This window comes from Hyperoodon ampullatus (assembly GCF_949752795.1).
Source record: "Hyperoodon ampullatus genome assembly, chromosome: X".
NCBI classification, from domain to species: domain Eukaryota; kingdom Metazoa; phylum Chordata; class Mammalia; order Artiodactyla; family Ziphiidae; genus Hyperoodon; species Hyperoodon ampullatus.
In genome coordinates, this window is record NC_136913.1 from 102,512,148 (window position 1) to 102,539,803 (window position 27,656).

The 27,656-nt window shown below is 41.6% G+C and overlaps 1 protein-coding gene across 1 annotated transcript in view; it reads left to right on the plus strand.

Annotated features, from left to right (window-relative positions):
- DOCK11 (dedicator of cytokinesis 11) overlaps positions 1-27,656 on the plus strand; it is a gene marked incomplete at its 5' end in the record, with an annotated part of 182,529 nt that overhangs the window by 86,379 nt on the left and 68,494 nt on the right. The window contains 9 exons of the mRNA XM_079727117.1: positions 8,182-8,303; positions 8,912-8,998; positions 10,588-10,677; positions 16,755-16,873; positions 18,435-18,504; positions 18,586-18,711; positions 19,653-19,724; positions 20,650-20,796; positions 24,366-24,449. Of these exons, the coding sequence (XP_079583243.1) occupies positions 8,182-8,303; positions 8,912-8,998; positions 10,588-10,677; positions 16,755-16,873; positions 18,435-18,504; positions 18,586-18,711; positions 19,653-19,724; positions 20,650-20,796; positions 24,366-24,449 (917 nt within the window). The remainder of the gene's footprint in view (positions 1-8,181; positions 8,304-8,911; positions 8,999-10,587; positions 10,678-16,754; positions 16,874-18,434; positions 18,505-18,585; positions 18,712-19,652; positions 19,725-20,649; positions 20,797-24,365; positions 24,450-27,656) is intronic.

The window sequence follows — 27,656 nt, forward strand, 5'->3', positions numbered from 1 at the left end:
TGATCCTTTGTATTTCTGCAGTGTCAGTTGTTACTTCTCATTTTTCATTTCTAATTCTGTTGATTTGAGTCTTCTCCCTTCTTTTCTTGATGAGTCTGGATAATGGTTTATCAATTTTGTTTATCTTCTCAAAGAACCAGCTTTGAGTTTTATTGATCTTTGCTATCATTTCCTTCATTTCTTTTTCATTTATTTCTGATCTGATCTTTATGATTTCTTTCCTTCTGCTAACTTTGGGGGTTTTTGTTCTTCTTTCTCTCATTGCTTTAGGTGCAAGTTTAGGTTGTTTATTCAAGATGTTTCCTGTTTATTAAGGTAGGATTGTGTTGCTATAAACTTCCCTCTTAGAACTGCTTTTGCTGCATCCCATAGGTTTTGGGTCGTCGTGTCTCCATTGTCATTTGTTTCTAGGTATTTTTTAATTTCCTCTTTGATTTCTTCAGTGATCACTTCGTTATTAAGTAGTGTATTGTTTAGCCTCCAATGTGTTTGTATTTTTTACAGATCCTTTCCTGTAATTGATATCTAGTCTCATAGCGTTGTGGTCGGAAAAGATACTTGATACAATTTCAATTTTCTTAAATTTACCAAGGCTTGATTTGTGACCCAAGATATGATCTATCCTGGAAAATGTTCCATGAGCACTTGAGACGAATGTGTATTCTGTTGTTTTTGGATGGAATGTCCTATAAATATCAATTAAGTCCATCTTGTTTAATGTATCATTTAAAGCTTGTGTTTCCTTATTTATTTTCATTTTGGATGATCTGTCCATTGGTGAAAGTCGGGTGTTAAAGTCCCCTACTATGATTGTGTTACTATCGATTTCCCCTTTTATGGCTGTTAGCATTTTCCTCATGTATTGAGGTGCTCCTATGTTGGGTGCATAAATATTTACAATTGTTATATCTTCTTCTTGGATTGATCCCTTGATCATTATGTAGTGTCCTTCTTTGCCTCTTGTAATAGTCTTTGTTTTAAAGTCTATTTGTGTGATATGAGAATTGCTACTGCAGCTTTCTTTTGATTTCCATTTGCATGGAATATTTTTCTCCATCCCCTCACTTTCAGTCTGTATGTGTCCCCAGGTCTGAAGTGGGTCTCTTCTAGACAGCATATATATGGCTCTTGTTTTTGTATCCATTCAGCCAGTCTATGTCTTTTGGTTGGAGCATTTAATCCATTTACATTTGAGGTAATTATCGATATGTATGTTCCTATTCCCATTTTCTTAATTGTTTTGGGTTTGTTATTGTAGGTCTTTTCCTTTTCTTGTGTTTCCTGCCTAGAGAAATTGCTTTAGCATTTGTTCTAGAGCTCATTTGGTGGTGCTGAATTCTCTTAGCTTTTGCTTGTCTGTAAAGGTTTTAATTTCTCTGTCAAATCTGAATGAGACCCTTGCTGTATAGAGTAATCTTGGTTGTAGCTTTTTTCTCCTTCATCACTTTAAATATGTCCTGCCTCTCCCTTCTGGCTTGTAGAGTTTCTGTTGAAAGATCAGCTGTTAACCTTATGGGCATTCCCTTGTGTGTTATGTGTTGTTTTTCCCTTGCTGCTTTTAATATTTTTTCTCTGTACTTAATTTTTGATAGTTTGATTAATATGTGTCTTGGTGTGTTTCCTCTTGGATTTATCCTGTGTGGGATTCTCTGTGCTGTCTGGACTTGATTAACTATTTCCTTTCCCATATTAGGGAAATTTTCAAATATAATCTCTTCAAATATTTTCTCAGTCCCTTTCTTTTTCTCTTCTTCTTCTGGGACCCGTATAATTCAAATGTTGGCGTGTTTAATGTTGTCCCACAGGTCTCTGAGAATGTCCTCAATTCTTTTCCTTTTTTTTTCTTTATTCTGCTCTGCAGTAATTATTTCCACTATTTTATCTTCCAGGTCACTTATCTGTTCTTCTGCCTCAGTTATTCTGTTATTGATCCCTTCTAGAAATTTTAAAATTTCATTTATTGTGTTGTTCATCACTGTTTGTTTGCTCTTTAGTTCTTCTAGGTCCTTGTTAAAAGTTTCTTGTATTTTCTCCCTTCTATTTCCAAGATTGTGGGTCATCTTTACTATCATTACTCTGAATTCTTTTTCTGGTAGACTGCCTATTTCCTCTTCATTTGTTAGGTCTGGTGGGTTTTTGCCTTGCTCCTTCATCTGCTGTGTCTTTTTCTGTCTTCTCATTTTGCTTAACTTACTGTGTTTGGGGTCTCCTTTTCACAGGCTGCAGGTTCTTAGTTCCCCTTGTTTTTGGTGTCTGTCCCAAGTGGCTAAGGTTGGTTCAGTGGGTTGTCTAGGCTTCCTGGTGGAGGGGACTAGTGCCTGTGCTCTGGTGGATGAGGCTGGATCTTGTCTTTCTGGTGGGCAGGTCCACGTCTGGTGGTGTATTTTGGGGTGTCTGTGGCCTTATTATGATTTTAGGCAGCCTCTCTGCTAATGGATGGGGTTGTGTTCCTGTCTTGCTAGTTGTTTGGCATAGGGTGTCCAGCACTGTAGCTTGCTGGTCGTTGAGTGAAGCTGGGTGCTGGTGTTGAGATGGAGATCTCTGGGAGATTTTTGCCGTTTGATATTACGTGGAGCTGGGAGGTCTCTTGTGGACTAATGTCCTGAACTTGGCTCTCCCACCTCAGAGGCGCAGCCCTGACGCCTGGCTGCAGCACCAAGAGCCTGTCATCCACACGGCTCAGAATAAAAGGGAGAAAAAAAGGAAAGAAAGAAAGCAAAAGATAAAATAAAAGTTACTAAATTAAAAATAATTATTAAAAAAAATTTTAAAATAATAAAAAAAGAAAGAGGAGAGTAACCAAACCAAAAAACAAATCCACCAGTGATAGCAAGCAATAAAAACTATACTGAAACATACAAGCAAAAAAAAAAACAGACAGACAGAACCCTAGGACAAATGGTAAGAGGAAAGCTATACAGACAAAATCACACACAGAAGCATACACATACACACTCAAAAAAGAGGAAAAGGGGAAAAAAATATGTATCGTTGCTCCCAAAGTCCGCCTCCTCAATTTGGGATGATTCATTGTTTATTCAGGTATTCCACAGATGCAGGGCACATCAAGTTGATTGTGGAGATTTAATCCGCTGCTCCTGAGGCTGCATGGAGAAATTTCCCTTTCTCTTCTTTGTTCGCATAGCCCCTGGGGTTCAGCTTTGGATTTGGACCCGCCTCTGCATGTAGGTCACCCTTTGGCGTCTGTTCTTCATCCAGACAGGAGGGGGGTTAAAGGAGAGGCTGATTAGGGGGCTCTGGCTCACTCAGGCTGGGGGGAGGGAGGGGTATGGATGGCGGGCGAGCCTGCGGCGGCAGAGGGCGGCGTGACGTTGCACCAGCCTGAGGCGCGCCGTGCGTTCTCTCGGGGAAGTTGTCCCTGGATCACGGGACCCTGGCAGTGGCGGGCTGCACAGGCTCCCGGGAGGGGATGTGTGGATAGTGACCTGTGCTCGCACACAGGCTCCTTGGTGACTGCAGCAGCAGCCTTAGCATCTCATGCCCGGCTCTGGGGTCCGCGCTGATAGCTGCGGCTCGCGCCCGTCTCTGGAGCTCGTTTAGGTGGTGCTCTGAATCTCCTCTCCTCGTGCAGCAGGAAACGGAGAGGCAAGAAAAAGTCTCTTGCCTCTTCGGCAGGTCCAGACTTTTTCCCGGACTCCCTCCCGGCCAGCCATGGCGCACTAATCCCTTCAGGCTGTGTTCTCGCTGCCAACCCCAGTCCTCTCCCTGCGCTCCAACCGAAGCCCGACCCTCAGCCCTGCCCCACCGCGGTTGAGCAGACAAGCCTCCCGACCCTCAGCCCTGCCCCACCGCGGTTGAGCAGACAAGCCTCTCGGACTGGTGAGTGCCGGTCGGCACCAATCCTCTGTGCGGGAATCTCTCCGCTTTGCCCTCCTCACCCCTGTGGCTGCGCTCTCCTCCGCGGCGCTGAAGCTTTCCCCCTCCACCACCCACAGTCTCCGCCCGCGAAGGGGCTTCTAGTGTGTGGAAACCTTTCCTCCTTCATAGCTCCCTCCCACTGGTGCAGGTCCCGCCCCTATCCTTTTGTCCCTGTTTGTTTTTTGTTGTTGTTGTTGTTTTTTTTGCGGTACGCGGGCCTCTCACTGTTGTGGCCTCTCCCATTGTGGAGCACAGGCTCCGGACGTGCAGGCTCAGTGGCCATGGCTCACGGGCCCAGCCGCTCCGTGGCACGTGGGACCTTCCCGGACCGGGGCACGAACCCGTGTCCCCTGCATCGGCAGGTGGACTCTCAACCACTGCGCCACCAGGGAAGCCCTGTCTCTGTTTTTTCTTTTTTCTTTTGCCCTACCCAGGTACGTGGGGAGTTTCTTGCCTTTTGGGAGGTCTGAGGTCTTCTGCCAGCGTTCAGTAGGTTTTCTGTAGGCCTTGTTCCACATGTATATGTATTTCTTAAGTATCTGTGGGGAGGAAGGTGATCTCCACGTCTTACTCTTCTGCCATCTTGAAGCTCCTCTCTATTTATTTATTTTTGGCTGCATTGGGTCTTTGTTGCGCACAGGCTTTGTATAGTTGCGGCGAGTGGGGGCTACTCTTTTTTGCGGTGCACGGGCTTCTCACTGCGGTGGCTTCTCTTGTTGCGGAGCACGGGCTCTAGAGCTCAGGCTCAGTAGCTGTGGTTCGCGGGCTCTAGAGCCCAGGCTCAGTAGTTGTGGCACACGGGCTTAGTTGCTCCGTGGCATGTGGGAGCTTCCCGGACCAGGGAGCGAACCCATGTCCCCTGCACTGGCAGGCGGATTCTTAACCATTGCACCACCAGGGAAGTCCCTGGACCAATCTTAAATTTGTTCATTTGTTCATTCACTCAGCAAATATGTCTGCATATGTATTATGTACAAGATATTATAGGAGGTACTATGGAGAATACAGTGGAGAACCAAGCATAGATCTCATCTTCAGTGAGCACATGATCTTGTAGGGGAAATGAGACCTATGTAGACATTCATAACACAAGATAGAAAGTAGTAGTTACCAAGAAAATGGTGCTATGTGATGTCAGAGAAGAGCCAGTTATTACTTCAGCTGGTGGATGGACAAGTGGCTGGGAATTAGGTAAGGCTTCCAGGAGGAGATGGTGTTTGGGTGAGGCCTTAAAGGGCAGGGTAGAGTTTGATAATGCAGTGATGGCAGGAAGGTAGAGGATTCCAGGATGAAGGAACAGCTGGTCCAGAGGCAGAGTATTGAGGGGTCTGGACAGGGAACCACAAGTAATTCAATAGGATCAAAGCACAGGGTGCTGGGGAGGGAATCATAGGATGCCAGGTTGGAAAGGAAGCGTCAGATGGTGGAAAGCCCTGAATGCCAGGTTGTGGGTTTGATTTTATTCTGTTACCAATAAGGAAATACTGGAGGGTTGTAAACACCAGTAAGAGCTGTTTTGCAGGAAATCTAATCAGGCAGCATTATAATGGGTGAGGTGAGTTGGAGCAGGAAGAAGGAAGGAAGGAGGAAACACCAGTTATGGGGCTATTTCTGAAGTCCAGGAGAGAAAGGGGGCCGCACTATGGCTGTAACGGGGGGGGGGTGGTGGAGGAAAAGAGAATTGCAGAGGAATATACTGAACCTGGCAAGTGATTGGCTACTAGAGAGAGAATTCAAAGTTAGCACTAAAGTTTCGAAACTGGAAAGAAGGTATTGCCAGGTAGCAGAATTGTGGGTAGGGATGGTAGATTTTGACTGATGTTGAGTTTGAGGTGCTAGTGAGACATCTGAGTGATGCCCGGCACACAGCAGGACTGAATATTAGGAAGTTCCCTTTGTGGATAGGGTGGTCCTCTTCTAGATCCCCATAGAAATTGCAGTTCCTTCAGGGGAGGGACGTTGCAGGTTGAGAAGAAATCTGGCAGAATGATGAGAACCTATGGCAGTGCACCTGCTGAGCAACAAATGACTATTTCCTTATCCAAATCCTAGACAGATTGAGCAAGATGCTTAGTGGAGTGTGAGATGGTTGTTCTATGTGCCACTCGTCACTTTTTTTTTTTTTTTTTAATGGTACGCGGGCCTCTCACTGTTGTGGCCTCTCCCGTTGCGGAGCACAGGCTCCGGACGCGCAGGCTCAGCGGCCATGGCTCACGGGCCCAGCCGCTCCACGGCATGTGGGATCTTCCCGGACCGGGGCACAAACCCGTGTCCCCTGCATCAGCAGGCGGACTCCCAACCACTGCGCCACCAGGGAAGCCCCCACTCATCACTTTTTAAAAAAATATTAAAAAAAATTTTTTGAAGTGTAGTTGATTTACGATGTTTCAGGTGTACAGCAAAGTGATTCAGTATATACACCTATATATATATATATATATTCTTTTTCAGATTCTTTTCCATTATAGGTTATTATAAGATATTGAATATAGTTCCCTGTGCTATACAGTAGGTCCTAGTTGTTTATCTATTTTATATAGAGTAGTGTGTATCTGTTAATCCCAAACTCCTAATTTATCCCTCCCTCCCCACCACTCATCACTTTTAACCGTCCATCCTTTAAGTGGCTTCACATCTTTGAGCCAGATGGCTTGTGCTTGACATTGTACCTTGATAGCTTCCAAGTGTGCTAGATGAGTTTTGACTGCAAGACACCCTTGGCCATGCTCTGATTGATTCACAGTACAAAATGTTGCCCAAGAAATTCCATAGAGACAGAAAAGAGATCAGTGGTTGGCCAGGACTGGAAGAAGGGGAAATAGGGTGTGACTTCCAAGGGCATATGGAGTTCCTTTCTGGGGTGATGAAAAAGTTCTGGAATTAGATAGTGGCAATAGATGCACAGCTCTGTGAATATACTAAGAACCATTGAATTGTATATTTTAAATATTCAGTAGATGAATTGTATGGCATCTGAATTATATCCCAGTAAGAATTTCTATAAGGAAAAAAAATGTTGCCTAAGAAGAAGAAATATATTTTCCTTTTCCTGCTTTCTGGACTGGAAACCTTTTGTCATTTGTCTAATTTTCAGTTTAACTACTTTGACAGAGTCCTTTTGCATGGTTTTTCTGCTCATGTTACTTTCCTCTGCTTTTTCTAAAAGAAGATCTCTGGGCAGAGCGTTTCTGAAGTTGTACTAGTAAGATGCCCGTCAGGCATGTTTCAGCATCTGAGAAAGCCATTCAGTCTGCTTAGAGAAAGCAACATATTAGTCTCTTTAAGAATTAAAGCATTTGCCAAATTAAACACGTGAATGAAAACATTATAACCAGATTTGTGTTGACTTCTGTGCTCACAGTGTAAACACACGCACGCGTGCACACACAGACACACACACATGCACTCACGCAAAGTATTTCAAAACATCAGAAAGCAATGGCTTTCAAAAGTACTCTCCAGCCAACACCCTCTCTCATATGCCAGAACTCAGTCCAGAGCAAGCTTTTTTACAGCTGAGTTATAAACACTTGAAGCCCAGAGTAATCTCTGTAATGGAAATACTGACATCGCTTGACTTGAGCAACACAGATGGCTCTGGCTTTTTTAGCTAGAACATGATGAGTTTTCTAATAGGCAGCCAAGAGGCTCTTTGGGGTAGAACTGTTAAGAAATGTAGAGATTGGGAGGAAAATCTCTCAGTGGTTTGCAGTTGTAAGCACTGTGCCCTGGCTGCATTCTCCTACTACCCCTCTTCCTTCTGTAATCAGGAAAACTGCCCAGATAAATACTGCCTTGTATAAGTATGGAATGTAACCTTGACTTGTGACCTGAATTTTCTGCAGTCCTTGCTTACCCTAGGGTTGCTGGAAGCAACAGTGGTGATTGTTGTCTCAGATATGAGACTCTGTAAGGACGGACGAGAGACATCTGAATCCGTTTAAAAAATAAGTCTACCAAAAATTCTCCCCCATTGTGTCAAGATAATGAAATTGATGCACTTTAAACGTTTTCAAGTGTTTTGGTATATTAACCCACTTTGGTCTCTCAATCACTCTGTTTGATAGAAGAGCTGTGTGTTGTTGTTCCCGTCATTATAGTCAAGGAGGTAGCATGAATAACCTGTTAGTGGTCAGGCTAGGATTAGGAAGCGATCCAAACTCATTGTGCCTTCCCCAGTACTCGGATGCCCAACACCTGGACTCCCACATACAGACCTGCCCTGCTCCCCAGTGAGCAGACGTTGGTGTAGCTAATTGCATTTGCGATTTCATTTCTCATGGTTGTTTATTGTCTTGGCAGTTGGCTTTGCCTGGGTACCTTTGCTGAAGGATGGTAGAATCATCACATTTGAGCAGCAGCTGCCAGTTTCCGCTAATCTTCCCCCAGGCTACTTGAATCTGAATGATGCCGAATCAAGAAGGGTAGGAAAATATCTGTATTTCTTGAAATAACCATGATGAAATGCTTTTTTCCCCTCTTTTTAAAAAAACTGTATTGAAGTATAGTTGATTTACAGCATTGTGTTAATTTCTGCTGTCCAGCAAAGTGATTCAGTTATATATATATGATGAAATGTTTAAAAAGTAGAATACCGTTGGCATAGTCTGGTCTGGTTGATAGCTACTCAGAGTGTGGTTTGAGGGCCGGTGCTGGTCCATGACAAAGATAAGTATAGAAAATGAGTGTTGAGAAGCTTGTATAATAGTTTGACAAAGTAACCTCATGTCTGTTGATTCTAATAACGATTTTTAAAATAGGACTTCGATTTTGTACATCATGAAAAGAATTCATTTATTTAGTAATTTTTATTGTCATTTGGAAAAGTATCAGCCTGCAAAGGATTGGAAATTCAAAATGGTTTAGGATACATTTATTCTAAAGGTAGGTTATTTTATCCAATAATTCCCTATGTACAAAACTAACACATTTGTTTCTGAAAGAAAATGTTGCAATGCATAAAGGCGTTATATGTTGCTCATCTATCCATTGCTATGGTACAGAAACTCATGTGTGTATTTTCTCTTCACAGCAGTCTAATGTGGATATTAAGTGGGTAGATGGTGCAAAGCCTTTGTTGAAGATTAAAAGTCACTTGGAGTCTACCATTTATACTCAAGTAAGTTGCATCACCTGAATTTTGTCAATTTTAATACTTGAGTATATTTCTGGATTAAAATAGACTATATTAGATTCTACAGCCTTAGAGAAGTTGTAGCCTGAAAGACTTTCTCATTAGTAATAACATCATTCTTTTTTTTTTTTTTTTTTTTTTTTTTTTTTGCGGTACGTGGGCCTCTCACTGTTGTGGCCTCTCCCGTTGCGGAGCACAGGCTCCGGACGCGCAGGCTCAGTGGCCATGGCTCACGGGCCCAGCCGCTCCGCGGCACGTGGGATCTTCCCAGACCGGGACACAAACCCGTGTCCCCTGCATTGGCAGGCGGACTCCCAACCATTGTGCCACCAGGGAAGCCCTATTCTTAATAATAGCTCAAATTTAAAAATTCTTCTCAAATTACCAAATCCTTTTACCTATTAATGCCCTTTTTCTTGTTTCAGGATTCTATCCAGTATAGCGTGTTACATTTAGTTGTCGTATCTCCTTAGGCTCTTCTTGGCAGTGACAAGTTCCGAGACTTTCATTGTTTTTGGTCACCTTGTCAGTTTTCAGGACTACTGGTATTTTGTAGGATGCCCCTCTGTTGGGATTTGTCTGACATTTTTCTCATGGTTAGACTAGAGTTGAACACAGAAATTTGCAGTCAGTGGATCATGGCTGGCTACTACAGTTTGCTCTTAGCCTCGGCATCCATGAAATTAGGATCAAGTACCTGTGAAACGCCTCAAGCACAGTTTGAAAAATCACGGATGGAGAAGGTGAAGTCCACGCTCTTTGGTGTGGCCTACATGGTCCCTCTCAATTCCCCCCGCCCACTTCATCATTTTAGAGGAAAAGAAACCGAGGCTCGCTCGGGTTAGATGATTTACCCCAGGTCACACAGGTAATAATTAGAGGAAGCAGGTCAAAATCCGAATTTCATGATTCTGGTTCCTGATACAGTCCATGCCGTCCACAAATTCAATATCTGTAGATTCCATACAGGACAGCTGGACACTGGCCGGTGCAGGGCCAGGGTACATTGGGCACTGAATGCCTGGGACTTGTTCTGGTGACTCCCTGCTGCTACGTTTTCTTCACCTGTCAATTCAGACCTCTCTTCCTGCTCGTTTCATTAAAATATAGAAGCAGCCCAACTTCAGAGGCTACACTAGCCAAAAAAGAGATTAAACAAATGTGTGACTACTTGGGCATAAATGGTGACCTACCTGGTGTGCTTAGGTACATGCTGAATGTGCCTGGTTTTGCTGCTTTGTGTGATGGTCGAGAGGACTATGGGACTCATTTAGGAACATGCATGTTGGTAGCTGCAGATGCCAGTCTGGCCATTAGAAGACCCAGGGAAACAGGTTTCCAAGATTCCAGGGTGGCGGGGTGTGGTGTGGGGGCAGAGCCTGTGCTTTGCAGGTGGGAGGGAGGGAGACGCAAGAGGGAGGAGATATGGGGATGTATGTATACATACAGCTGATTCACTTTGTTGTACAGCAGAAACTAACACACCATTGTAGAGCAATTATACTCCAATAAAGATGTTAAAAAATAAAAAAAATGAATCAAATTTCTTATGGCTGTGTCCATCTGTTTTTCAGGATCTACATGTGCACAAATTCTTCCATCATTGCCAGCTGATTCAGTCAGGCTCGAAAGAAGTTCCAGGGGAGCTCATTAAATATTTAAAGGTAAATGAACAGTAGCTTTCTGTGAAAGGTTTGTTTTTCATGTCGTTCGGTTGCCACATTTTTTGACGTGGGGGAAAAAAATCAAACGAACCCTTTAAAGATACTTTTGGCTGTGTATCCTCGAGAGAACACTTTCTATTATGTGCTTTTCCATCAAGGGGCTGTTTAGAAGCAGACCGCAGAATTGCTACATTAGGAAGAAAATGTTTTAGCCAGAATTCGTTGACATATTTTTGAAAATCTCATGAAAATGTTTATTTCAGTTCCATAAATTGATTTTTCCAGGCCTTTTCTCATCTTGCCGATGGCCTGGTAAAGGTGGAGAAAGCTTGGGGAAAAGGGCCAGGAGAAATGGAGTCACTCTTGCTTGGAATGAAATGTGAAATGATTCCTGTGTTCACAGGTGAAAGATTATCAGAAGGGTCAGCTAAAAAAAGAGAACCTAGTTTCTGCATGTTGCATAGGAGGGAGTCATAAGTAACACCATATTTTATCAAATGTATTGAGAATCCAAGACTCCATTTATTCCCTAATGTGGTGGGACAGGGCGCACGTCATGGGACCCAGCTAACAGTGACTTTTCTTTTATCTGCTCCTTCAGTAGATCAGCCATGGCCAGTCTGAGGCATTTTTATTTTAGGTGAAGCCTCTACAGGATTTCCCTTTAAGCATATGTTAATAGTGAATGATATTCTCAGGAAATGAAAAGGTTCATTTCTTTCAGAGAGGTAGTATGACATGAGGTAATACACGTATGGGTTCTGGAATCACAAACTGAATTTGGGTCCCAGGTCTGTCACTTATTAGCTCTGTGATTGACCTTGACCAACTTACTTAACTTCTCCAAGCCTTTGTTTCTTTTTCTCTCACATAAAGATAAAAACCTACTTGTAGTCATGAGAGAAATGCAAATCAAAACTACAGTGAGGTATCACCTCACACCAGTCAGAATGGCCATCATCAAAAACTCTACAAACAATAAATGCTGGAGAGGGTGTGGAGAAAAGGGAACCCTCTTGCACTGTTGGTGGGAATGTAAATTGATACAGCCACTATGGAGAAAAGTATGGAGGTTCCTTAAAAAACTAAAAATAGAACTACCACACGACCCAGCAATCCCACTACTGGGCATATGCCCTGAGAAAATCATAATTCAAAAAGAGTCACGGACCACAGTGTTCATTGCAGCTCTATTTACAATAGCCAGGACATGGAAGCAGCCTAAGTGTCCATTGACAGACGAATGGAGAAAGAAGATGCGGTACATATATACAGTGGAATATTACTCAGCCACGAAAAGAAACGAAATTGTGTTATTTGTAGTGAGGTGGATGGACCTAGAGACTGTCATACAGAGTGAAGTAAGTCAGAAAGAGAAAAACAAATACCATATGCTAACACATATATATGGGATCAAAAAAAAAAAAGAAAAAATGGTTATGAAGAACCTAGGGGCAAGATGGGAATAAAGATGCAGACCTACTAGAGAATGGACTTGAGGACACGGGGAGGGGGAAGGGTAAGCTGGGACAAAGTGAGAGAGTGGCATGGACATATATACACTACCAAATGTAAAATAGACAGCTAGTGGGAAGCAGCCGCATAGCACAGGGAGATCAGCTCGCTGCTTTGTGACCACCTAGAGTGGTGGGATAGGGAGGGTGGGAGGGAGGGAGACGCTAGAGGGAAGAGATATGGGAACATATGTATATGTATAACTGATTCACTTTGTTATACAGCAGAAACTAACACACCATTGTAAAGCAATTACACTCCAATAAAGATGTTAAAAAACAAAACAAAACAAAAAAAACAACCCACTTGTAGGGTGGTTTCGAGGCCTCAGTGAGATAAGGCATCTGCTATATAGTATTCATTCATTCCACACTTTTTTCTTGAGTGCATCCTATGGGCCAGGCTTCGTTCTAAACATTGGGAGGATAAATGAAAAAAACAAACAATATCCCTGTTTTCAAGGAGCTTACTTTGTTGTCGAGACAGATGGACAATAAACACATAAACAAATGCATACACACACACACACACACACACACACATACACATACAGTGGTCTCTCTGTATCCTCGGGGGATTGGTTCCAGGACCCTCTATAGATACCAAAGTCCAAAGATGCTCAAGTCCCTTGCAGTCAGCTCTCCGTATCCACAGAGCGGAACGTGTGGATACGGAGGGCCGACTGTGTATGTCATGTCAGGTGGTAATAAGTGCTATAAAGAGAACCAAAACATAGTGAAGGGGAGTAGGAGTGATAAGGAGTCTCTCTTGTAGATAAAGTGTCAGAGAAGAGCTCTCCAGTAAAGTGATGTTTGACAGAGACCTAAAGGAAAGGAGGGTGCCAGCTATGTGGAATTCTGGGGGAGAGCTGGGAATAGCAAGGGCAAAGGCCCTGAGGTGCTTGCTTGGTGTGCTCAAGAACAGCCAGAGTTCCAGTGTGGCTGGCACACAGAATGATAAGCCCTGACATTGGAAAGGTGGCTGGGTTGCTGCTCAGGTCAGGCCTCCTAAGCCATGATGAGGAGTTGGAACTGTACCCTGAATGAGATGGAAAGCCTTGAACAGAGGAGTGACATGATGTGTCTTTGGTTTTAAAGTATCATTCTGCCTACCATACAGAAAATATATTGTTGGAAGGGTAGAATCAGGGAGGTAGCCAATAAATGGTGGCTATGATTCTTAATTATCATTAAGAAGTACAGTAGTCATCTAACTTCAAATCCTTTTCTTGGGTAATGTCTAGAACTCCTGCTCTACGTATGAATGCATTGTCTGTTGAGATCATTTTCTTTTTCTTCCAGTGGGGAAGCTTCGTAAAAGTTTTAACAGAATTGAGCAGAACACTGTTTTCCTATACTGGTATTCTTAGAATGGAGGAAAAAGAAAGTACTCATATTTGCGTTTTTAAGTGTGTTGAATTTCTGATATTTATGTGACCTATGCTTGCCCTCTAGTGGCAGTGAATGAAATGCCATGTGATTATAGAAAGAGCCAAACTCCTGTGTGGAATGTTAGCGCTGAAAGGGATCTTCAGCGATTTTGTCTTACAGATGAGGAAACTGAGGCCCGAGGAGAGTGATTTGCCTGTGGTCATTCTGGTTACTAGCAGAGCTGAGCCAAGCCTGTCTCTTGATGTGTCTCTTGACTCCTAGTCCTGTTTTCTTTCTATCAAACCTTGCTACCTGTTGTCCTTGTAAATGACAGTGTTTCATCACTTCATTTAACCGTCTACATGTTGAGCTCTTATTATGTGTTCAGTATTTTCCTAGATGCTGTGGGGCTTGCAGAGAAGAATAACTCAGGCTCATTGTCCATAGGGATGTTACAATCACTCAGAGAGACAGGATCCACTTAAGTCAAATGACAATATAAGTCAGTAGTACAAATGATAGTCCAAAGCAATATGTAGTTAAATGTCAAATGCGTGATACAGGGTATAAATGCTAAGAGTTCACAAAACCGAGGAACCACTGAGACTAGAGGGTTCCCATCTTTATCCCTTTGGTTCCTTATTTTATTCATTTATCCAGTCATCCCTCAAATATTTATTGAGCACCTACTATGGGTCACATATTTTACTGGATGCTGGGACTCTAATGGGAACAGTTTAGACAACATACCTACTCTAGTTGGGGTAGAGAGATTATAAATAAGTCACATTACATAGGCGTGAGTGCTGTGAAGAAAATAGAACAGGTTAATGGGCTCTAGCATGACCAGGAGTGCAGTCAAGATGGACTTGTCAGGGAAGGCCTGTCTAGGAGATGACACCATTTCAAGCTGAAAAGAAGCTGATGCGAGGAAGACAGCCATAGGTGATAAAGCTGTGTAAAAGAATGACAGAATATTGCAGCAGGTGTAAACACTTGCAGTGGGATGTGTGGAAAGAAAAAAAGCAAAGACAACGTAGCTAGAGCACATTGAGCAGCAAAGCAGGAGGATGGCCCCAGATGAGTGGGGAGTGATAGGCAGGGTACATGTAGGACGGGGAGCCCTTCACGACTTTTTGTTCGTGGTGGTTGGTTTTGTTTGTAACAGAGGGAAATGACATTGTGGAATTTGCCTTTCAAAAAGAACCCTCTGGCTGCTGTGTGGAGAATAAATTCTAGAGGAACAGTACTGGTGCAGGGAGATCACTTCTGCATGGAAGGTCCGTCTCTCTTTTCTACTTGATGTGATCCTACTTACGATCCTTGAACCTTCCTCCCTTCTGAAGCCTCATATGACATTCCCTCCTCACTGACAGACTCGGCTGCTTCTTCCTCTGTATGTTTTGTATATACCGCTGTTGTAGTGTTTAGTGTTTGTATCGCAGTGATTTCGTTCCATGTGTTTTCCCCCCATAGTCTGTGAACTGCTTGATGGTAGGAACCATGTTTTTTTTGATGTGCTTGGCAATTGAAAGTTCATTCAGTATGCCTTTGTTGAATGAGTGAATGAATGGCTTCACTGAACTGGGGGTTTGAACTTGACTGGGAAGGGTGGCGAGGATTTGGCTACAAAGTGTGAACAAAGGTAGCAGTGCATTGATATATTCAAGGAGCAGTCAAGACACCAGTGTGGCCTCGTGAAGAGTGATGAGTGTTAAGGTTAAGAGTGTAAGCTGGGTCTTCAGTAACTTAGACTTAATACCTGGGTCAGAGTTTCTCAAACTTGGCACTATTGACATTTGGGGCAGGATAAGTCTTTGTTGTAAAGGGCTGTCCTGTTCACTGGAGGGTGTTTAGAAGCATCTCTGGCCTATCCACTAGATGTTGGTAGCACCCCCCCCCACAATTGTTGACAGCTCAAAAAGTCTCCGGACATTGGGGTTGTGTTGTGGCACATGGTCTCTGGTTGAGAACCACTGCCCTAGGTCATGGGGAAGCATCAAAAGAATCTTGTTGGTGGCACAAGGTGGCCTGATGTAACCCCTATTTGAGGAGGATTAAGTTTTGGAAATGAGAGACATATTGGGAGTGAGGAGAAAGTGTACATAGACCTACTAGAAAATTATTAGACTATTTTGGTTATAGGTTAGAGTTCTGAAAAAGGGTGATGGCTGTAAGGATAGAAGAGAGAGGGCAAAAGGAAGGAAAAACCTGAAGGATAGACCATGTGTTCCCTGAGCTCAGTTTCTTGCCTTATGCATCCGATTGAAGAGAGGCTGCCCGGAAATCTAAGAGGTCCCTCTTGAGATGATTCAAATACAGATGAGAGAAGCCTGAAAAGGGATGGTGAGAGTAAGGATGGCAACATAGAGCAAGAGTAAGGGAGGCTATGAAAGATAAGTGCTGAGTTCCTTAGTACAGAGACTTGTTTTACCCGTGTCTGTGTTTCGCAGGGCGCTCAATATTGAATTGGTGTAGAAGGTGCTCAGTGAGGTTTCTTTGGTTGACCAGTTGACTCAATGAGTGAGTGAATGAATGAGTGAATAAATGAATGCGGAGAGAAGGGAAGTAAGAAGGAAGACATTTTACATATTTAGCTGCTTGTATCATTTCTATGTATACATGGACATATCTCTTCTTTCTGATGTCAAGATACTGATCCGTAGAGATAGAGTGTCAGCACTTTGAAGAAATGTATTGTGAGATGTTAGAATGCAGAACTGCCTCAGCTTGTGGATGGTGCTAGTGTAAAGCCAATTATATATAGAAACACACTTTATTGAATCCCACGTAACTTCTCACCTCAAAGTAATGGCCCACTTTCCCTTGTAAAACACACAAACTTGGGGGCTGGTAGGCCCGTCTCCATTGCCTCCAAACATGCCTGCCCCTCACCCTGATTGAGTGTTGGTTTACCAAGAGTCTGTTGTCTTTATTCCAAAACCTGTTTATCCCAGTTATACTTACCTTCAATAGAGCATTTAATATTAAATGAACTCACAGAATCTGAGTGCCAAGATAGAGATGTGGCTAAAGTAACCGACAGGGTCCCCTATCCCCTGAAGCTCGTGTTTAAAGTGAGCTTATATTCTAGTGAATGTAGTTTTCATTACTTAATTTTTTTGTTGTTTCACCTTTGCAAGTTATATCATATTTTGGTTTATTTTCATAACTAATAATGACTTATTTTAGTGTTTACATGCCATGGAGATCCAAGTCATGATACAGTTTCTACCTGTAATTCTTATGCAACTCTTCCGAGTCCTCACAAATATGACCCATGAAGATGATGTGCCTATCAACTGCACCATGTGAGTTTCAGTGTCATAATACCCAGAAGCAACTTTTGTTTCCTTTTGCATTTCTTCATTTGAAATATAAATTTATCTTCCAAATGAGAATCCCAAAGTCAGAAATCTAATATCAGTTTTCTCTAGTTTCATACTTTGCAGACCAGGGGACTTATATCCCCAGGGACAGATGATACCAGAAACCATAGGATAAACTTCCTCAACCAGAGGTTCTAAGACTGCTTCATGTTAGAAGCTTTGAAAAATGTCTGTTCCCGGACCATACTTCATACCAATTAAACCAGAATCTCTGAAGGTGGAACTCAGCATCAGTAATTTTCTTTTAAGTTTCCCTGATGATTCCCTAATGCAAGGGAGTTTGAGAACCATTGCCCTTGACCAGTCTTGTCCAATAGAACTTTCTCCAATCATGGAAATGTTCTATACCTGTGCTTTCCAATATGGTGGCCATTAGCCACATTTAGCTGTTGAGCACTTGCAATGTGGCTAGTGTAACTGAGGAACTGAAGTTTTAATCGTAGTTAATTTTAATTCATTTAATCGCCACTTGTGACTAGTGGCTCTCACATTGGACAGAGTGGCCCTAGGCCATCAAATTGTACTCGAAAGAATAATGGAGTGTTCTTTTTATATGAAAACAAACAAGGATATATTGTAGAGTAGGATGCAAAATACACCTGAATTTTGAAATTAAAACAGGAGTTTTCCAAAAAATTGTGAGCTCAGTGCTGGCTGTTTCTGGCTTTGCTGCTTCTGCTGTTGCCACTTCTGTTGAGCCTCTCTGGAGCCTCAGGGCTGAAGCTCCACACACCTTCATACTGTTTGCTCTTCTCTGCTGTTGGGCATAGTCTGGTTGCAAATTTAAAAAGCATTATTCTAGTCCAGTGGTTCTCAAAATGTGGTTCCCAGACCAGCAGCATCAGTATCACCTAGGAGCTTATTAAAAATGCTAATCATTGAACTTCACCCCAGACCTAAAAAATCAGAAACTCTGGGAGAGGGGTGAGCATTCTACCCTCCAGGTGTTTCTGAGGCACGCTAAAGTTGGAGAACCACTGCTGGTCTCATAATTTTAAAACTTTCTATGAATCTTAGGTCTACTTCCAATTTTAGTTCATATCATTATACCTGCTCTGTCTCTCCCTTCCCTTTTCCCCCATCTGTTGTCATGCTTAACATTTTTTTTCTATTCTTTTCCTTTTATTCTCACTAGAGGGGATTTCAATATTTACCTTACTGAAGGGTTTTTTTTTTTTTTACTATATGGTAGTTATGACCATACTTCAAATGTGGTTTAGAAAGGAGATGAAATATCTGGATTGCCAAAATAAAATATCCTTCTTTTGAACCAGGAAACGTATTTTACAAGACCCTGAGCATGTTAGATGCTGAAATCTCTCTTAGACCCAAACTAAGATGACATTTAATGCAGTCATCTCACCTTTAATTATTTAGGCAGTATTAGGTATTTTTAGGGTTGAGTATGATGGTTTTATCTAACAGTCAAACTATAGTGGTTAATTGTAGCCTGATGTGCTGACTTTTGTGAATGTTGTTTCAGGGTTCTCTTACACATCGTATCAAAGTGCCATGAAGAAGGCTTGGATAATTATTTAAGATCCTTCATAAAGGTCTGTGGAGTAAAGCTTTCTTTCTGAGCAGTTTGTCTTCTGAGAGAATTTTGTCTCACAGCTCGTTTTCTTTGATTGTAGTATAGCTTCCGGCCTGAAAAGCCCAGTGCTCCTCAGGCCCAGCTGATACATGAAACTCTGGCTACTACGATGATAGCGGTATTGAAACAGTCTGCAGACTTTTTAGCAATAAACAAACTGCTAAAGGTAAGGGCACAGGACACGGCAGGCAAGAAAAGCAGCCAGAGATATGGTTGCTTGATACCCTCCCATTTCACTTCTAGTCTTTCATCATTTCCTCATGTGACTTTCCTTTTCCTCACCACTTTACCTACACATCCTTTTCCCCCAAGTTCTCCACAGAACCTCCTTCATTCCCTTCACCCTTCCCACCCCATCCTGCCCACAGTCGAATGTGTAATAGAAAGAATTTTGGAGGAGATAGACTTGGGCTAGAATCCTCTATTCACTGCATAATAGTTCTGTGACCCGGAGCCTATTATTTAGCAGTCCTGAGCCTCCACTTCCTCATTTCTAAAATAGAAGCAAAGCATTTAACATGTTGTTTCTGGCACATAGTAGGCACTCAAATGGTGGCTCTTATTATTGTCATGTTTTTACTATTCCTGTTAATAATGGTAGAATTTCAGTTTTGGGTATTTTAGGATGTATCTGCTTGAGGCTTCTCTGTACCCTTCAAATTACACTTACACAAACACCTCTGCTACTTGGGCTGGCCCCAGTGTTGTACCAAGGGCAGGGTTGGGTCCCCCACTGGGTGCAGACCATAATATGATTCATTGTCTATAGAGAATTTAAAAGCAATACTAAAATAAACTAAAAGTTGGTTTGCTCTTATCACCACATGTAGGCAAATCAAAGCAGTGTCAGTGATAAAATACCCCTCCCCACTGAGTTACACATTCCCACCAAACAGCCTTTGTACATCACCAGCCAGCCCTAAGGTACACTACTACCTTTTTGCCAACACAATTTGAAGGTATCCTGTGGGACTTGGACAATTGCGATCACTTTAAAATGTTACTAAAGTTCAGGGACAAAATCCATAGTGATTCGTCAACCTCTGCTAAGCTTCAAGGATTTGGGTAACTATTAAAGATTGATTTGTATTTATTTGTTTATTTTAGTACTCATGGTTTTTCTTTGAAATTATTGCAAAGTCTATGGCCACATACTTGTTGGAAGAGAATAAAATTAAGGTAAGTAGACTCAAGAATAATATTTAAATAGACAAAGAAGGCTAATCTTATTCACAGGTAGCCGTGACATGCAAATCCTCTTTTATATTTTAAGGGCTCTTAGCCCTTAGCTTTTTCAATTTTGCTTAAAACAAGCAAACAAACAATGGATGTATTGCAAAAATCTGACAGTTCATATGTTTTCAAAGTCTAATCGTCAGAGACTCTTCCACATAGATTGTTTCCTGTGAGGTATTTGCCATGTTAAATGCATTATCTTTGAAGCTTTCCCTTTGTCTTGTGGTTTTAAAATGTCTATGTCAGAGCATTCATTTGGAAGAAGAACAAGTACCAAATAAGAAAGAACCATTCTCTTAGAAAGGTCGAAGGCATGTACAAAGTTACAAACACTTTATGTAATAATACGTGGGTTCCTGGCATGTGCTGTATACATTTAGTCATATTTTTAAACTCTTTCGAAAGTACAAAGAAATTTTCTTAGCTATAGGAATTGAAAGCTAAGATTTGTGAAGTAAAAAATATTCACCTCATACTTATCATTTTTATCAGAATCTTTACAGAGCAGGTTTACTAAAATTGAGATGCATGGATACATGTATACTTTGTGTGTCAGGAAAAACATGGAATGAAAAACAGATGTGTCTGTATCTCAGGAACACGATTCCAAAGTTGGGTCAGAATGACCTACTCTCGTTCATGATTTCAGTCAGTTATGGTATTAGAGGTCCAGATAGTTCCTATAATGATCTAAAGTATACACTGAACTAGCCATGTCATTTTTAGGTTGGGAGAAAAATTAAACTCCAGTTAAAAACACATTTTTATACAGAATGTGTCTGAAAATAAAAACAGCAATTGATTTAGATGCTGTTGTTGATTTAGATGATCTTTTGCAACTCTTTTTTCTATGCCTATTTAATTTAAGCTTCCCAGAGGCCAGAGATTTTCTGAGGCATATCATCATGTCTTACATTCATTGCTTCTTGCAATAATTCCTCACGTGACTATTCGCTATGCAGAGATTCCTGATGAGTCCAGAAACGTCAATTATAGTTTGGCTAGCTTCCTGAAGGTGAGTTAAAGGCAGCCAGAACATGGTAAGGAATTATTCTTCACCAATATGGTCTTTAAAGCCAAAGAAAAAATATTACCTACTTTCTAGAGACTCAGCTAGGCTGCTGGAGAAACTTTTGACTGAATTAATCCATCAATTCAGTTAAACAGCCATGTTTGATCCCCCACCCCCAATGGTTAATTAATTAAATCAGAGGTCCCACATAGGTGGCTAAACCAGAAGGTACGTCTTGCTGGTTTTACATGGTGTTTCTCAAAAATATTAATTTGAATGCCTTTAGGTGGGGCATGTACTTTCTAGGTTGCCACAAACCCCACCACTCCTTAATATACCCCGACACTCTTTATACATTTAAATAGCTTCTCTGACCCTGTCAGCCTCTGAGTTTGTAACTCTTGAACTAAAGCACAGTCTACACGTCGCTAATATAATCACCATCTACTTGTTGCTAATACATGTAAATGAAAATTGTTGATTTTGGTCAGTGAGACTATTTTGAGAGATATCAGAAACTCCTATATTTATGAAAGATAGCACATTTCTCGTTGTTGTATTTTGTTATTCTCCGTATGTAAGGGGCAATGCTGGAATGCGATTGTTCTAGAAAGTGGGTAATAATAATATTTGATTTGTTGCAGAGAAGGGGCATGGATTTGTAATGCACTTAGTTTTTACTTCTCTCCACTCCCCATCTTCTCACAGCCTTTCATCATGTCTCAACCTTATCTTAAGAACCTCATAGTCAATAATCCACCCAAGCAGTTTTAGTATCTCACATACCCTTGTTTTCTTATTAAAAATTCACAACTAGGTTTCAGATCTCCAGAGCATGATTTTCTGATGTAAGACCTCTCTTTACTAGAATTAAAACAAAGTTTTAACACTATTACATGAGCCCTTTTGTGTATTAAAAACCAAACATCCACATACCTTCTTAAAGTAAAGGTGAGACTATTTGAAATGTAAAATCTCCGTTTCTTCCATGGAGTTTAAACTTAAAATTTGCTATGTAAACGGAATAGAACATAGTCAATTTAATAGCAGTATTTACCTCATTCAAGTCAACAAACATTTGTCTGTCTTCTATGTGAGAATCCAAAGATGTGAGAGGCTATCTCTGTAATTATATTCAAATACATATACAAGATCAAGTGTGATGACTGCTATACTGAAAATACAAACAAAATACAATAGGAAAACAAGAAAGGGAGGGATTAGGACCAGGTAGTATGAACAGAGACTAGAAGAATAGTTCCCCAAGACAGGGTTGAGGGTGTTTCAGGTAGAGGATTCATGAGCAAACATGAGATATATGCATTCAAGAATTGTTTGGGGCTTCCCTGGTGGCACAGTGGTTGAGAGTCCACCTGCCGATGCAGGGGACCCGGGTTCGTGCCCCGGTCCGGGAGGATCCCACCTGCCGTGGAGCGGCTGGGCCCGTGAGCCATGGCCGCTAAGCCTGCGCGTCCGGAGCGTGTGCTTCGCAACAGGAGAGGCCACAACAGTGAGAGGCCCGCGAACCGCAAAAAAAAAAAAAAAAAAAAAAAAGAATTGTTCGCGGAGGAGCAAGAAAGTCATTGTGCAGAGTTTAGGATGTGTGGAGGTAGAGCTGGAAAGACCATCTGGTGCCAGATGATGAAAGGCCTTGAATGTCAGGCTAAAGGATTTAGATTCTGAGCTATATGCCATGGAGCTATGTATATACCAAAGATTTTGGAAGAGTTGAGGAAAAAGCCAGAGTCAAGGCAACCAGTTAGAAGACCAGTCTTTCCCCCTTGTCTGCCTGGCAGAGTCCATTCCTCTTTTAGGCTCAGCTCTTTCCTAACCTTCCCACACAGGGCTGATCACCCCTTCTGTTGTTTACCCGTCCTTTACATACTTCTATAACTTTTTATTGTGCTGTATTTTAATTATTTGTTTGTTTATTTGTCTTTACCATTAGACAAGACTAAAGACCATATCTTATTCACCTTTGTATTTCTCTCGAATGTAATGCATTGTTTCAAACACAGTAGATCCTCAAAATGTTTTTGGAGGAACAGATAAATATAAGCCTACCTCATTAATCCAGGTGAGAGGTGATGAGGCAGTAGAAGTTGAAAGGAGAGTTGAGAAGTGAGATGCAAATGGCTGATTAATCAAATATTGAGTTCCTTCTATTTCACAGGGTTACTGTAGGTACCATGGAGAACATAAGAAAAAGAGATCATTCCTATTGTCCTCTCTAGGCGAAAACAGGAAAATAATAAGGAAAATACAAGCTAGTATAAAGTGTTTAAAGGGCCCTGGACCAAGGTGGTTAATGAAAATGGGCTTCATCATTGAAGAATGGGCAGGATTATGGAGAAGCAGTGATAGAATTGCTAGCTAGACCTGGCATGAGCAGAGACCCGGAGGTGGGAATGCACAGTGCATCTTGAGTGGGTAATAAGTAGATGAGCTGTATTGGGAGATAAAACTGGAAAAGTAGGTTGGGACAAGATTGTGAGTGCCCTCGAATGCCAAGCTAAGGAGTTTGAAATTATATTAGAGGCAGTAGGGAACTGTTGAAAGCTTTTGGGAAGAAAGGTGACATGATTAGGGCTAGGATTTAGAGATTAATCTTGAAGCAGTTGGATGGAAAGATTAATGGCAGGAAGACAGGTTTGGAGGATAACTGCAGTTGTGCAGTTGCAAGGTAATGAAAGCCTTAACCAGGAGAGTGATAGCAGGAAAATATGAACAACTAGTAGGGTTGTCACAGAGGAAGAATGTTTTGTAGGCCAAGACTTCACAGGACCCAAAGAAAAACTTCACTTTTGGCCTGAAATGTTCACATAGGCAAGCCCCGCTAACCACCCTCCAGTTCACTTTGAGCTTTGAGAGTTAACCAAAATGAGGCAGCATAGCTAATAGATTACATATCAATATATATGCGTATATATGTTTATATACATATATGTGTATATATATGTATACATGTATTTGTGTGTGTATATATATGTGTATGTATATCTTAGTTTGAAAATTAGACAGTTGAGTCCCAATTCCAATGATAAGTCATTTGCCCTTTATCTCTCTTTTTTTAAAAAATAAATTTATTTATTTTGTTTATTTATTTCTGGCTGCATTGGGTCTCCATTGCTGCGCTCAGGCTCTCTCTAGTTGCGGTGTGCATGCTTCTCATTGCGGTGGCTTCTCGTTGTGGAGCACGGGCTCTAGGCGTGCAGGCTTCAGTAGTTGTGGCACGCAAGCTCAGTAATTGTGACTTGCGGGCTCTAGAGCGCAGGCTCAGTAGTTGTGGCACACGGGCTTAGTTGCTCCGCAGCATGTGGAATCTTCCCGAACTAGGGATTGAACCCATGTCCCCTGCACTGGCAGGCAGATTCTTAACCATTGTGCCACCAGGGAAGTCCCCCTTTATCTCTTTAAGGTCACCTAAATCTCTGAAAGTTTTTCTATTATCTGTAAAAGTGAGAATGTCATCCCCTTAATGTGGAAAAAATTTTAAAAATTTTGAATTTAAAAAACTTGACAGACCTTTAGAATTATGTAACTAACTGTTCATTTTGATTTGGTTTCTATAGCGCTGTCTGACACTAATGGATAGAGGATTTGTTTTCAATTTGATAAATGACTATATATCTGGATTCAGCCCCAAAGATCCTAAGGTAAGTTATAAGGACATAACTGCAGTGGGTGTCAGACATTAGAGTGTGAGAACAATGGTGACATTTATTCTCCTCTGGAGGATTTGGAACTGCTGTTTTCATTTAGGTGCTTTGACTAGAGTTATACCTCAAAGCAGGGAATAATGGATAGTGTTTTGGGGGTCCCCAATACTACCCCATGTTTGATGGTTCACTAGAATGACTCACAGGATGTACTCATGGCTAAGATTCATTACAGTGACACAAAAAGAATGCTCAGTTGGATCAATAAGGGGAAAAGACATCAAGTGGAGTCCTTGGCAATCTACGTGTAGGCTTCCTGAGTGCCCTCCCTCCTCTGAAGGGTCACATAGAGCACATCCTCTCTCCAGCAGTGAAAATTGAGCCACATGTGTGCAACATTTCTCTTTAGGGAAGCCCATTTGAGACTCAGGGCTTAGGGGTTTTGTTGGGGGCTAGTTATGTACTTGAGGCTGGTCAAAATTTCCAGTCTTGGACAGGAAAGCAGATGTTCACCATAAATCACATGGTTTGCACAGTGCTGAACAGGCTGGCACAGAAGGCACAGTCTTATCATGTAGGAAATGTTTGTTTCAAGATCTAATTTCCCACACCACAAAACAGAAAATCACAGGCCAATATCTTTTTTTTTTTTTTTTTTTTTTTTGCGGTATGCGGGCCTCTCACTGCTGTGGCCTCTCCCGTTGCGGAGCACAGGCTCCGGACGCGCAGGCCCAGCGGCCATGGCTCACTGGCCCAACCGCTCCGCGGCATGTGGGATCCCCCCGGACCGGGGCACGAACCCGTGTCCCCTGCATTGGCAGGCGGACTCTCAACCACTGCGCCACCAGGGAAGCCCCCAGGCCAATATCTTTGATGAACATAGACGCAAAAATCCTCAACAAAATATTAGCAAACTGAATTCAACAGTACATTAAAAGTATCATACAACATGATCAAGTGGGATTTATTCCAGGGATACAAGGATGGGTCAATATCCACAAATCAGTCAACCCGATTCATCACATGAATAAAATGAAGGATAAAAATCATATGGTCATTTCAATAGATGCAGAAGAAGCATTTGCTAAAATTTGACATCCATTTATGATAAAAACTCTCAACAGTGGGTATAGAGGGAACATACCTTAACATAATAAAGTCCATATATGACAAACCCATAGCTAACATCATACTCAACAGTGAAAAACTGAAAGCTTTTCCTCTAAGATCAGGAACAAGGGGCTTCCCTGGTGGCACAGTAGTTAAGAATCTGCCTGCCAATGCAGGGGACATGGGTTTGATCCCTGGCCCAGGAAGATTCCACATGCTGTGGAGCAACTAAGCCCATGTGCCACAACTACTGAGCCTGCACTCTAGAGCCCGTGAGCCACAACTACTGAGCCCACGTGCCACAACTACTGAAGCCCGTGTGCCTAGAGCCCATGCTCCAGAAAAAGAGAAGCCACCACAATGAGAAGCCTGTGCACCACAACGAAGAGTAGCTCCTGCTCGCCACAACTAGGGAAAGCCCGCGTGCAGCAACAAAGATCCAACGCAGCCAAAAAAAAAAGAAAAAAAAAAGATCAGGAACAAGGCAAGGATGCCCACAGAAATTAGGCAAGAAAAAGAAATAAAAGGCATCCAAATTGGAAAGGAAGAAGTAAAACTGTCGCTATTTGCAGATGACATGATAATACATACAGAAAACCCTAAAGACTACACCAAAACTCTGTTAGAACTAATAAATGAATTCAGTAATGTTGTATGATACAAAATCAACATACAGAAATCTGTGGTATTTCTATACACTAATAACAAACTATCAGCGAAATTAAGAAAACAATCCTACTTACAATTGCATCAAAATGAATAAAATACCTAGGAATAAATTTAACCAAGGAGGTGAAAGACCTGTACACTGAAAACTATAAGGCACTGATGAAAGAAACTGAAGAAGCCACAAATAAATGGAAATATTCCATAATCATGGATTGGAAGAATTAATATTGTTAAAATGTTCATACAACCCAAAGCAATCTACAGATTCAGTGTATTCCCTATCAAAATTCCAGTGGTATATTTCACAGAACTAGAACAAATAATTCTAAAATTTGTATGAAACCACAAAAGATCCTGAATAGCCAAAACAATCTGAGAAAGAACAGAACTGGAGGTATCATGCTCCCTGATTTCAAACTATACTACAAAGCTATCATAATCAAAACAGTATGGGACTGGCATAAAAACAGATACACAGATCAGCAGATCAAAACTGAGAGCCCAGAAATAAACCCATACATATATGAACAATTAAGTTACAACAAAGGAGCAAAGCACATACAATGGAGAAAAGACAGTCTCTTCAATGAAAGGTGTTGGGAAAACTAGACAGCCACATGTAAAAGAATAAAACTAGACGGCTCTCTTACATCATAACACAAAAATTAACTCAAACTGGAGTAAAGACTTGAATGTAAGACCTGAAATCATAAAATTCCTGGAAGAAAACATAGGCAGTAACCTTATTGACATCCATCTTAGTGATGTTTTTGTGGATCTGACTGCAAAGGCAAAGGAAACAAAAGCAAAAATAAGCAAATGGGACTACATCAAACTAAAAAGCTTTTACACAGTGATGGAAACTATCATCAAAATGAAAAGGCAGCCTACTGAATGGGAGAAGATATTTGCAAATCATATATCCATCAAGGGGTTAATATCCAAAATATATAACGAACTAATACAATTCAACAAAAACAATCTGATTTTAAAATGGGCAGAGGATCTGAATAGACATTTTTCTAAAGAAGACATACAGATGGCCAACAGCACATGGAAAGATGTTCAGCATCACTAATTATTGGGAAACACAGATCAAAACCACAATGAGACATCACCTCATGATCTGTTAGAATGGCTATTATTGAAAAGACAAGAAATAACATATGTTAGAGAAGATGTGGAGAAATGGGAACCCTCATACACTGTTTGTGGGACTGTGAATTGGTGTAGCCACTGTGGAAAACAGTATGGAGATTCCTCAAAAAATTAAGAATAGAACTACCATAATATGATCCAACTTTTCCACTTCTGGGTATCTATCCAAAGAACATTAAAACGCTAATTCAAAATGATATGCACCCCTATGTTCACTGTGGCATCATTTACAGTAGCCAAGATATGGAAATAACCTAAATGTCCATC